Source organism: Chrysemys picta, chromosome 19 (genome assembly GCF_011386835.1).
Source record: "Chrysemys picta bellii isolate R12L10 chromosome 19, ASM1138683v2, whole genome shotgun sequence".
Taxonomy (NCBI): Eukaryota; Metazoa; Chordata; order Testudines; family Emydidae; genus Chrysemys; species Chrysemys picta.
In genome coordinates this window covers 20,231,790-20,245,326 of record NC_088809.1, presented here as the reverse complement: position 1 = coordinate 20,245,326, position 13,537 = coordinate 20,231,790, and the positions used below count along the sequence as shown (strand labels likewise).

General features: G+C 46.7%; 1 protein-coding gene across 15 annotated transcripts in view; it reads left to right on the top strand.

The window, feature by feature from the left end:
• Window positions 1-13,537, top strand: part of AP2B1 (adaptor related protein complex 2 subunit beta 1) — a 109,911-nt gene that overhangs the window by 21,419 nt on the left and 74,955 nt on the right. For all 15 annotated transcript variants that reach the window (XM_065572983.1, XM_065572985.1, XM_065572982.1 and 12 more), the window contains one exon: window positions 11,945-12,135. In XM_065572983.1, coding sequence (XP_065429055.1) covers window positions 11,945-12,135 — 191 coding nt within the window. The remainder of the gene's footprint in view (window positions 1-11,944; window positions 12,136-13,537) is intronic.

Sequence of the window (13,537 nt, the reverse complement as noted above, 5' to 3'; positions counted from 1 at the left end):
CTGAAATAATTCCTGTTTGAACTCAAACAGATCTTTTAGATAAATATCCAATCTCAATTTAAAAATTGCTAGTGTCGGAGAATCCATCACAGCCCTGGGTAAACTGAACCAACGGTTAATTACCCTCACGATTAAAAAATTTCATCTTCTTTCCAACCTGAATTTGTCTAGCTTCAAATTCCAGCCATTAGATGTCATACTTTTGTCTCCTTGATTGATGAGCCATTTTTAATTTTTTGTTCCCCATGTAGGTACTCACAGACCATCTAATACAGATTAGAAGAGTCATCTGTTTCCTATTCAAAAAGTCCAGCGCATCCCTGCTTCCTGCAGTGTGAAATTGAGTGGGTGTGTTGCAGCGAAGCTGCTAGCCAGGAGTTGTGTTTGTTACATTATTTCTGGTTTTGGGTACAAACCAATATTTACTAACAAGCTCTTTCTCTTTGATCCGGTGCTGTAACCGGTTGAAAAGGAACGCTGGCTGGAAGTTCTCATTTAAACGAGTATATATTTGTAATTAAACAAAACAAGCTAAAAACGGCGTCTCTCCCTGCAGCGTGTTATCTCTCGTGCACAATGGTGCACTCCTTCATGTTTTCATTAGGACAAAAGAGTTTGCCTCTTCTTTTGATGAGACACAAGAATATAGAGCAGCTGCCATTTTCTGCGGATGGAATGTTTAGTTTCCAGTAGGAAATCCTCATTTCTAATGTCGTTGGTTTTTTTCAGGAGTGTGTGTGTGTGTGTGTGTGTGTGTGTGTGTTTAAAAAAAAGTCGTCCTCCTGAATGACTCAAACAGCCATTGAGATGGCTTTTTATTGCGGATCTGTAATCAGCTGCCTCCTAGCCACATGGGCAAATGTTAATCATTCCAACTAGATGCTGCATAGAGTAATAACTCCATCTTGGGCCTGCTGATTGCCTGGTAATTGAGGAAGGCTTGGGATGTGTGTTTCTACCCGTTAAGATCCCCCTCATTACGATGATGTTTGGCTGTAAATTACAGGGTGACCCTGTTGGAAGCAGATATTTTCTCTTAGAATAACATCTCATTATGGAAGAGTCGTGGGGCATTCAGAGGTTGTAGTGTTCGGGGGTATGACAGAGGGGAGTGTGGGTATGTACGTAACTGCATATCGTTTTACGCGCACACACGTAGCTACCCCTCGGGTGCCGTAGTCCGGGCATCTAAACATTTTAAGGTTTTGTTTGTTCATTACAAGGCACTAGTCCAACATGCTTTTGAACAGGTTTAAAACTGCGTCCTGTCGGTTTATTCGTGAGCTTTTCTGTGGTGTTCATCGCTAGCTTCTCCGCTCCTCAGCCAGGAAGTGGTTACGCTCCTTCCACCGGTAGGCACCGAGAGACACTGAGGTTTGCCCATTGCTGCACAGGGCTCTGAACAGACCCCAGGTCTCCTCCCAGCCCTGACCTTCAACACAAGACAGGCCTTGCTCCCTGTTTGCCATGGATTTCCTTTTGTGATGCTTAGCACAACCAGGATTAGAATAAATATAACACTCTGGGGGCTGCCTGTTTAGATTATGCTTACACCCAACCCTGTTCAGCCTTCTGGATCCTGTTCCTACATTGGTGGCTTCGAGCCAGCTCAGTTCAGGAAAGGCGTCTCGTCTGTTCCAGTCACCTCATTTTACTGAAGCAGGATTTTTGTTTAGAATACCACGTGGAATTGTGCCATTTCCTGATATGGCAAATCACTAGAGTTGATAGCTACTCTTAACAAGACCTGCCCACATAGTTAACAAAGACACAGCAGTAGGTAACTGATCCGGCCTGGCCCTGATTATGAGGTTCTTTGAACACTCGTAATAGCTACTGGTTTAGATTTCAAGCAATGAATATTTTTAAAAGTTTACCTGTTCATGTTAATGACAGCCCAGGATGATGTGCTTCTAGTGAACTCTTTCTTGGTATGCACGGGATGTTGGTACTGAATTTTCTTCTTAGGTTTTGAATTGCATGTAAAGAGAGGGGCTGATTACCAGTCTTTTCAGTACACCTCTACCCCGGTATAACGCTGTCCTCGGGAGCCAAAAAATCTTACCGCGTTATAGGTGAAACCGCGTTATATCGAATTTGCTTTGATCCGCCGGAGTGAGCAGCCCCGCCCTCCCGGAGCGCTGCTTTACCGCTTTATATCCAAATTCGTGTTGTATCGGGTCACGTTATATCGGGGTAGAGGTGTATTTCCATCTGCACAATAGCTTGGGTTTTGGCTTTTGTCTCTGGCTTGGCAATTAATAACTAAACCACAAGGTGGCAGCTCTGTACTAAAGGGAACATGAACTCCATCTGCTCTGTTGCTAATTCACTTGGGGTTCATAAACCCTGAGCTGGTCGACTCTTTTCTGCAATATAAACATTAAGGGAAACAGGATGTCCAGACCCATCCTTTCATTGCTTGGGTCCAACACTATTGTTCTCTCCTTGATTCTATGGCTCCCTTTGATAACTCTTAATCTGCGGAATCACTGTTCTCTGCAGAGATCTTCCCTACATTCGATTTGTGCTGAGTTCGTGTCTCCTCCCGTTACTTCATGCCCTCAGGTTTTTAGTACTGAACACTAGTTCAGTGTTGCAACCTCTCTTCTCTTTAGTCTTTAGTAAGCCTTCATGAGCGTCTCCAATTAAAATGCAGTTCTGCTCCGTAGAGTGACTAAAAATAGCATAGCAGAGTTCCATGTTTGCCTCGTTTTCATACCCTATTGCGTCAATTTACGAGGGAACAGATGTTTTTCTGTGGGTCCTACAAACTCAACCTGGGTTCTGAGGCTCAAGTTGAATTCTTCCCTAATGCACCATCACCAGGCCAAGTTACCTGTGAAACCCAGCCACCTTCAGTCTAGGGCCTTGGTGGCATCTCTGCGAGCCCATTATCTTCAGAACGTGTCTTTATTTCCACCCACGTCATCCCATTGTCTTCAGGGGATTTTCCGTGTTGATACACACGAAGGAAGAGAATTCAGCTCGTGTTCTGAGTTGTATGGGTTCTCTGCATGGCTAAGAGGAATAAGAGGTAGTAACAACTTACTGGGTCCCTGAAACCAGAAGATCTGGGAGTAGAAGAGAGAGCAGTCTGTGCTAACGCCTAGATTCTTTTTGCTAGTCTCTGTACATCAGTGAATAACGAATGATTTTTGTTAGTAGAAAACTGAATTGGCCAGTGCTAATGCAGTACAAAGGCTGAATGGCTCTGACCCATGGCAAGATTGTGAAAGCCAAATGCATGTGTGGTGAGGAAGGGAGGTCTGCATATGGGGTTGATGTACCACAATTTGGCTGATGGGAGGAAGCTGTCGGGTGGGTGGTACCAAATGGAGACCGTTTCCTTCCTCCCAGACCACTCATTTGGTTGCTAATCTCACCTCCATTTCACTGCCTGTGAATGCAGGTTCTTTAGAGATCAGGTAATCGAGGCGTTGTACTAGTCATTCGGAAACTCCTGTGTTCTGAGGAGTATAAATAGTGGCGGTAAAGCTAAATCTCCATTGCCCATCTTGGTTGGGGAGGCTGATTTGTCCCATTTTTGCGGGAAAAGAATCTTTCGCAGCTGATGCAGGAAGCTGCTCTCTGCATCTGAGTCTGTTTGCAGTGGCGGACTCTGATTTCTCCAGCCAGGTGACGTGGGTTCATGTTTCTGAGTGGGACTGTCCTTCCAAAGAACAGCAACAAATGAGCGTCGGGTGGAAAGGAGTATGAGAGAACCGTTTCCGCTAACGGTGCTATCTGGGCGATTTATCGTGTTAACACCATCCACAAAGTACCCAGTGAATCAGTATGGGGTGAGCCGAGATTACCCAAACTAATCCGTAAACGCACCAAACCCCAGGTCACGTGATTAGACTCTTCATTGTGTCTGTGTCTTCCCTGCAGCATTAACAGCATGCGCTCTGGGGACGCTGTTCTATCCAGCTCTGACAACCAGAGCTGGTTTGGGCTGAGAAGCCCATCATATGGATTGATTGAAAAGCCTCGGGCAGCCCAGGGTTTCCACCTCTCCTCAGTTAGGTACAAACCTACTTAAGCTGGATAAGTCTCCTTGCTTTCCCCATTCTCTCTTGCTGCCTCCGTTACCCCCTTGGTTATTCTCTCTGCTGAGGTCAGACCTAGAGCAGGTGCGTTTGGTCTCGTTGAATGATCTCCTGGAGGGAGTGCGAGAGGGTCCTTAACCTAGCCCTCTCCTATTGGGTTGGGGTGGCTGTACATCCTCTTAAGAGACTCTATCCTGAGACATGAAAACTGATCATATTCATTTGGAAAGAGTGACTAGTTAGAACCGGCTAATATGCTCTTATCTCCCCTCCCCCCGCCCCAATATTTATTCTTGGGGGTGGGGGGGTTATTCCTTTCACTAGTCATTTTCATGTGCTAAAGCTGAGCGCTGGAATGCGCATTAAGAAAATATGCACGGCCACTGACCCCACGCAAAGGCCAGACGGGAACAGTTTTGCCTACATTCTGAACCTTCGCTCATACAGCAGAGGAGAGCGCTTCACTTGGTCTCAAACGCTTTGCGTGCAAGCATCTGGCTTTCGTGGGAGAACTTGAATTAGTTGCATGTTCCTGAAGGAGCGTACAAGGAGTGAGAGGAACTGAAAAAGGGCTGTGACGGGGTTGTCCCTGTTAGAGCACTCGGGTGCTCGCTGAGTAGCAGAGCCGAGTCCCGGGGACTTAGGAGAAGGTGATTGTGTTCTGTAGCTGGATGTATCTTCTGCAGCACTTTGGAGGGCAACATTTATGGTGGATCTGTTTCAATTTTAAAAACAGGGATGTTGATTGAATTCAATATGAAAATACCACCATGCAGTGCTTTTCTTCCTTGTGGAGAGAGCACTGGACTCGGGGACTCTGCCACTGCCCTGCTGGGTGACCGTGGGCAAGTCATGTCCCCTCCCTTCCTCAGTTTCCCCAACTTTAAATGGGGGTGATAGATCTCACAGTGCTTTACAAAAGCAGCTATCAGTGCTATGTAAGAGCTAGATGGTATATTTTTTTCCAAAGGAGGAAGCCGATTGCCATTACCCTTGGGACTTTTTGCTGCCAGTCTTCCCAGTGCCTGGTTTTCTGTGCCATGGAAGACCTACCAAAGAAACGAACTCCGTTCCCCAGATGGAGTTGGGGATTTCCTCCTCCTTACCCATTTGCTGAGCGGTCTGGGGCTTATATGAGTCCACTGCCCTGCACTGAAACGTAAAGACGCTGGCAGGTTGCAGCTGGCTCTCTGGTGCTGAGTTAAATGCCTCCGTGGCTGCTGTGCCTCTGACGTTGTTGGCTCTTTGCTGTGCCTCCCGGCCATCTGAGGCTGAAGTTTCTTCCTCCTCCGCCCAGCTTGTCTTTTGCAAGATGAATGCCTCCCTTTGGTGTCCCCAAGCAACTACATCCTGGGCCAGATATGGCCACACTGCTCCTGCAGAGGGCACTGGTTAATATGCCTCTGCTGCTGGCTGGCTTAGTGTGTGAAGAGGAGAATGAAGAACTCCCTTTCGTTAGACCCAGGAGTCCATTGCACGTACCAGAGAGGAGTCTTGTTGCTGGATTCCTACCCCATCCTCATTCAGCAGAGATGGCCCAATCTTCCAGTGCCCACCTGTGTTCAGTCACAAATTACATTTCATGCCTCACTGAACTAATGCGAAAACGCACAAATACTTCTCTACGGTGTTTGAATTTTGGCGTGTCACTAACTGATGCAGAAAGTGGGGGGGATCTTATTCAAACTTTTGGGGGCCAACTCTGCACCAAGAAGCTAAAGAGAAATGTTCTGTGCTGCCTACTTTGTTCCCTTTGCAGTGACAACTGCCCCCCGAGATATTCATGTTTGATCACGTCTTTGCAATGTAGTTAGCCTCTGCATGCTGTGCCGCCTCGGTCCCGTTTGGGCCAAAGGAGAGTTGTCCAATCGTGTTCTAAGCAGCTGAGAACTAAGGGATTGCCAGATCGTGATGGAACCGAAAGAACTGTTGGTATGGGAAAACTAAGGGAAACTCCCTGGGGCATGGAGAATATAGAGGCCTTTGCTGATATAGTAGAATTCACTCATTTGCTGTTTTCTATCTACCAAGCTCTCCCGACTCAGTTCATAAGTGAGCAAGACAAATAGGCCTGGGGTTGAATATCTCTTAGGTTTTCCTGTTGTGCTTTCCCCTCAGATGGGACTGGTCATGCCCAAACCTAAAGAAACAATTCCTTACCAGGAAAATGGCCCGCAGCTGTGAGCACATAGCTGTGGGTTTTATATCCCATTGCTATTTTACGTTTTTCCTATAGCACCCGTTGCCACATAGTGTCAAAGCACCATACACAAATCATATACCTTTATCAAGCAGTGTAACCATTACTGCATCGTGTATCGTTCGGAGAACCAAAGCACAGATGAGTGATTGGGGGAGTATGGTTACTAACGGCGCAGGAGTGTTTAGGTTATGATGTATTTAATTCAGAAGGCCCAAGAAGCTGAGAAACCAGCTGCTTAGTTGTGTTGCATTTTACTTAAAAATGCAAATCGGACACCGCACTGGTTTTAAACGGGTGTGTGCGGCGGGTGGGGAGCATGGATCGTAGCAGATGCTGCATATTTATAAAGGTTAGCTGCCAAAATTCACAGGACGGTCTCCTTCCTATTACTGAGCAATAATTTAACACCTGCTACAAGATCCTTCTAATTTCCTACCCTGTTTCCCCGAAAATAAGACGTCCTCCGAAAATAAGGCCTACTTACAGTTTTGCCTCTCGTTGTAATATAAGGCATCCCCCCGATAATAAGACCTCCCCGATAATAAGGCAAAAAAATGTGTACCGTATTCTTCTTCATTGAAAAATAAGACATCCCCTGAAAATAAGACCTAGCGCATCTTTGGGAGCAAAAATTAATATAAGACACTGTCTTATTTTCGGGGAAACAGGGTAGGTGTTGGGCTGTTTAGCTGAATGGATCATTCCAAGATCTTGAATATCAATCAATGCTCTGATTTTGAGGCAGCTTTATCTAGCGATGGGTGTCTGGCTTTTATTTTTTGGAACAGAATGGCATTTTTTCAGCTGTTGTTTGCTGGCTATGCCTGAAGTATGCACTTGTCAGAAAACGTGACCTTTCCTTCAGCTTCTGGGCTCCTTCTCCCAGCAGTATTGTCTACATGGCTGCCCAGACCTAGCTTGGTTGGGTTATGAGGGCTTGGACAGTGTCTAATGCCTCTGTTTTAAATTGTAACATGCCTGTGCAAGGACAGTGATAATCTTTTTGCCAGTGGATGGCGCCAGAGAGAGCAACTGCAAGGGAGATTTCAAAGTGCCTCTTTGGGAAAGTGGTCAGACAAACCCTGGTAGGAGATGATGAATACTTGAGTGAGTAGGATTGGAAATTCTTTTTGGGGTGGCGGGGTGGGGGTGGAGGGATGAAACAGCACTAAACAGGGAGTCTTACGGCAGTGCAGGCTATCCCAGCCGTCCAGCAGAGCTCTGTGTTCCCTGCACGATGTGCTCACAGCCACGCCAGAGAAGCAAACAGTTCACAGTGTTGAGGTCAGCGTGTGCGTCCCTAGCTAGTTTCTCTGCTGCCTGCAAAGAGCAGTTCATCAAGCAGAGTTTAAAGCTAGAGTGAATCTTGCTTCTCATCACGCTGCCAAAACCCCCTCATTCCCCAAAGCGAGATGAGAAGGAGCATGATCTTTTAGTCTGGCAGAAAGCAGCAGGCTAGCGCTGCCTGGAGGGAAGGGGAAAGACTTTAAAAAATAAATGTGCTCCAGCATGCCTGCTGAAATCTAGGCCCTCTTCCTTCTCTCCCCTAAAACCCATCCCACTGCACAAAATAAGTGCCTGCTGAAATCTAGCATCATTTTTCCTTCTCTCCCACCCCCCACACCCCACCCAAAAAACCAATCCCACTGCCACAAAGAGCAAGTTAGAGGATGTTTAATGGTTTAAACAAACGTGGAAAGCCATTTTCAGGACTGGATTAAATACTGATCACTTATATAGCACTTAACCTCCAAGCACGTCAGACGTTCACGCGCCGTACCGCTGACGGGGAAAAGGAAGTGGAGGACTATGACTTCCCCGAAGCTTCAGAGGAAATCTGTGTCATGGGGAGTTACTAGTTTTCAATCCTGTGCTCAGACCAGGGCAGTGCCTGTTCCAGTCACCGGGCAGGGACAGTCCTTGGCATTTAGCTAGAGGTCACCTGCGCCCATCACATAAATAAACTGGATGAAGGGCCCGGTGGCCCTAATCTGAGCTTTCTGCTTCGGCCACTTGCGCCATTTAACTTGAATGTATCTTAAACTGTTGTGCGGGAGGCAAATTGCAATGTTGAGGTGAGTTGTTGTAGGAAAGGGGTCTGACTGAGTATGAGCAGAAGATCCTAAAGCACCTGTCAGTGTTGGTGCTAAAGCCACTCTAGTGTAAATCGTGTGGATCTTATCCTCCAAGGAGCTGGACGCTTGCTCTGATACTGAAAGGCTGCTTCGCCCATCTCCCAACCGAGAAGTCAAATTGCATCTGTGGCTGTAGGAATGATCTTTCAGATACGTATCCGTGCAAATGCCCATAGCCTCCCAGGTTGGGTGTCTTTATAATGAAACAAACGCACTGTATATGCCCCATACGCAGCTTTAAAACGCCAACAGCTCCCTCCATCCTGAGAAGTACCATGTGGAGAGAGGCTGCTGTACATCCAAGATCAGGCTGGTGGTGGTGCGGGGGGAGGGGGGGAGCGGGCTTTGAGGACAGCCTCCTTGGTGAGCATTGGTTGCTTCTCTCTGCATATAAACCCGCCAGCCACATCTCTCTGGAGCTCCTTAATCTGTTCACCTGCTTTTCTCTGTTTTCTTCCTTGTTTTAATGGGCTAGTAAGTGGAAGATTCCTGTTTTAAGCAGCAGAACATTACACTTCATTAGCTGCATTACACACTTGGTTTAATTTCCAATTAGCCTTAGATAATAACAAAGTAATCTGATTGCTCATTCTGGTGAGTATCCTGTCTCCCCTCCTGGTTTACCTCCACTCCCGCCCCTTTCCCTGGAGGTTGATAGAGAAAGACCCACTCTCTTCCCACCCAGCCACCTCCCGCTCCCTTGTTAATATATTTCCCTCTGCCATTTGCATTGAGCTGTGTGGCTGAGCTGCCAGAGGGGAACATTCACAAACGCAGCACAGCTGCTTAACGCAGGTTTCTCCGGGGCCTGGTGGAGCCTGTTAGATTAGCTCCAGAGAATGGTTCTCACTAGTGCTGTAATGCACCATGTATGTTTATGGTGTTAAATACACTGTAATAGCCTCTAGCATGGGATTTTTGAAGGCGCCTCAGTGATTTAAGTGTCCAGATCCCACTGAAACTTCATTTGAGTGCCCAACTCCCTGGGGGAATCCGAGCCTAAATGCAAAATTATCACCGTTCGGCCAGACTCTTATAAACTGCGTTTGCTACAACTGCCTTGGAATGGTGTTTAAATGTGACGTTTGCCAAAAGCCGGGTGAGAGGTGAAATCAGCCAGTTTGTGATAGTCAGTGATTCAGACCAGGGGTTTTGTCTGGGATTAGTAAAGGAGAGACTGAAGCCCCCAAGATGCTTTGGGGGTGGGTATCAAATCTGACCCAGGCCCAGCATTAGTCCTCGTTGTGCCGTGTGATTTATGATGGACAGGTAGGTCCTGAAACAGGTCTGATGCAAACAGGAGCAAGATGCCACTTGATGCCGTTGGGGGGTGCATGGTTTGGGATGTATAAATAAATTAGCTAGTGTGATGACTGAGCAGGGAATCCGAGGAGGCTGTTGGTTAGATCAGAGCGGCATTGGCAGCTGGCAGTCAGCATGGAGGATCCTCTCTTGGTTAGCAATGGAAGAATCGCTCAGTTAAGGACATCAATCTCTAGGGTTTGTTTTAAAGCACTCAGCATTATGGCATCTAGAGCTGAAATACAAAATAGCGAACGTACGCGCGTGCGCATGCCGTGGTTCTGGAACACTGGTTCTGTAGCAACTGGTGACTGATGCTTTGTAAAACTTTTGCAGGATTGTATTTGCAATATTCGTGTCCTTTTCAGAGCAGTGTACAGGGAAACCTAAAGAAACCATCCAGTGGAGCAGCAGACTTTTATAGAGGTGGTTCCGTAACCGACGGTCAAACAATTTAGTACTAGAAACCTGGGGGACGCTTTAGCAGATGAACATTAGATGTGGGTTTCCCTGCATATGATGTGCATTGTTGTATTCCGTTTTTATATCTCTAATGAAAATGATATCTAGCTCTTGTATGGCACTCTTCCTCAGTAGTTCTCAAAGTGTAACCCACACACCTCCTGGGTGTGGTATTCTGTCCCATCTAGTGACACTGAGACCAAGAGAGAGAGATTGAATCTGCCCTACAGCCAGTTGGCTTTTAGCTCATGCAGTAGAGGTTCATGCGTTTAGCTCCAGAGGTCTCAGGTTTGATCCCGCCCGCCAATGACCAGGGTCTGTCGGTGTTACAAAAGCACTTGATGGGAAAGGTCAGCATCATCTCCAGTTTACAGAGTTTTATATAGTGTGATATTGGGTAGTTCTATGTGTTGAACTCCGGCTTACAGCCCCATAGCACCCAATGTGCATTTTCAGCGACAGAAGCTTTTTTGTTGCTATATTGGGTAGCTGTTCTGTATTAAGAATCTTCCTATGACGCCAGGTTAGGATATACAGCTCCCGAACTCCCAGATTACATGTGAGAGGGAAGGTCTTGTGATTTGAGCATGGAACTAGGGGCTTGCTACTGCCCGGCAAGCCAGGCTGTGAATCGCCAGGCGGTAACGTCCCAAGTGAACGCTGCTACAGCGGACTAGAAGTCCGGGCATGTGCTTTGGCTACTACCGTGTGTAATGTACTGCAGTATTTGCAGTAACTAGATCCTGTACAGCACCTGGTAGACAAATGATTGTAGTGGGAAGGACTTGGAATCCGGGACGGTTCTTGTCTGTTAGACAACCAATTGGGAGAATCACCTGCTTCAAAATCTGCATGTTGCCTCCTTTCAAACTGGGTTCCTCGGCAGATCCTTGCCGTGTGATAGAGAGTTTTCATTTCTTAGTAAGTGCTTTTCACATAGGAAGAAAGTTCTGTCGACGTTCTAGTGCCATCCAAACAGCTCAGACTGAGGCCTACAGGGACTGGCTAGGGGGCAAAATAGGCTTCATGTACCACTTCCAATGCCCATAGGGAAACTGGTTCCCCTGTCACGCGGCAGACTCTGATCAACAAAGAACAGAGTTAACCATCTCTCCTCGTTGGAAGTGAGAGAGGCTGGCCTCAACCCAAGTTAAGGTCGGGAAGATCCTGTCAATCTGAATAGATGTTTGAAGCCTGTAGCTAGCTGGGGTGTTTTGCCCACCTGACCCACACCACTGCTCCACTGTGTACTGACATCTTTCTTGGCTGCATACCCGGAATTAGTATTGCAAAAGGCAGTGCTTGTAGGAAAGGCCACGTTCCTTTGGACAGCACGGATAGGCCACGCCTTTAGCCTCTCTCTACCTGACCATCTTTTACATATCCTCCGTGGACATGATGCTCTCTGCACCATCTGCTCTGCTGTGGGCCCCTAGTGGTCTCATGCTTTATCAGCAGTGGTCTCCTAACAGCAATGCAGTTTTTCCCCCTCTCCTTCCTCCCTCAGCTACCCAGAGCATTTTAGGAGGGACTCTAACTTTGGGCAACCCATGAAGAGCAAATTGCAAGATTGCCTTGAAATTTTGGGTCTCTCATGAGTTGCCACTGCACTGTCAGATTAACATGGGTCTCTGAAGGGTTTGGTGACAGCTACTTATCATAGGCCATGACATCGAGGCAAAGTCTCAAACATGGCCCAGCTGCATAACGTGTGCTAAGCCAAGTTAATCCCTCGAGTCCTGGGTGACACACGAACCGTGAATGCCTCTCCTCTTCTCTTCCTCTCCTAGGTGGTGGCTAACGCGGTGGCTGCCTTGTCGGAGATCAGCGAGTCGCATCCCAACAGTAACTTGCTGGATCTAAACCCTCAGAACATTAACAAGCTGCTGACGGCCCTGAATGAATGCACCGAATGGGGCCAGATCTTCATTCTGGACTGTCTGTCTAACTACAACCCCAAGGATGACCGTGAGGCTCAGAGGTATACGCGCTGGCTCACACCTTCATGTGTGGCTAGTGGCCTTTCTGAAGTAAAAGTTCTGATGGATTCGCTGCAGTGTCCCATCACCTGTCTGAGGGTGGGAGCTTGATGTAATGGGCTGCGATACAGGCCTCGAATAGCCTTCAAATAAAGCAGCTTGAAAAGCCGTGAGAGTTTGATATTCCAGGTATTGCACACACAAGAATCCATTGGGAACTGCTACTAAGTTGCACAGATCCCACCTCTCTGCTCACCACGGTTCCTTTAAAGGGCTAAACTCTTCATAGCAAACCACCAGTCCAGCAATGGATCAGTCAAAACCGATGGTGGTATGACAATTGGCACATGCACTTTGCACACCCAGAAGCTGGTAGGACTACGCCTCTTAAAGGAGACGTAGAAAAAAAATTGGGCTCTGTGCCCTTTTTTTTTTTTGCTCTTTGTATGTAAAGAGGGGCCTGAAAGACTTTTTTGTTTTCTTTGTATAAAACAGCTTGTTTTCTCACACTGTCAGGTTCTGTCTAGGCTGGGAAATTCGATGGTGCCAAGAAAACTAGTCTAAATTATGGCATCATGGGACTGACGATAAAGTTGAGGGATGAAATGGGGAAGGGATTTCTGTCACTGTTTAAAACTCACTGTTTTGGGAATACCTCTTTAACTTCAGTGACTGACATTGAAAAGAAGAGCTTGTATTAGATTCATTACCCCCACCCACGCCCTTCAGTTAAGATGTTAAGAAGTCCTAGCAAACATGTGTTAGACCTTCCCTGATCCTCCCCCAAAGCCAGGAAAGACCAATCTCTACATCCTGAATAGTAGGGAAAAAACAAGCAGAAAAAAGCACTGTTTAAAAAAAATAACACCTTCTGCTTTCTGTATCCTTCCTAAAGAAGCTAAAAGGGCACAAGCCTAATGTATTTATGCAAGCCTGCTTTAATTTGCTGGGTTTTTTCAGTGCCTGCATTTTTGAGACAGAACAGATAATCCCCTTAAAAAAAAATCTGTAGGATGAACTTTCCCCTCATCCTTGATGTTTTAAGATTTCCTTGTCTTGTTTCAGAAAACAGGCTCTTAATCAGGTCTAGGAACCTACAGAGATCTCCAAGCACCAGGCCTGTGTTGTCTTAGCTTTACCCGAATGGGGCTGCCTGCTGAACAGCTCTGAACATGCCCCGCTCACTCTTCATATTTAAATTCTCTAAAAGTCAGGGTGTGGAACTGGATGGAATATAAATGCAGTTGCTGCCTTATATGGCGGTTGGCATTGCTGACGTCTGACTGCAAGGGGTTACTTGCCAACTATGGGTTCCTGGGTCCATGTGTTTCTGAGAGGCCCCCATTCAGCTGAGGACTTATAGGAGAAATTCAGAAATAATCTGAAAATCCACATAGTCTTTTC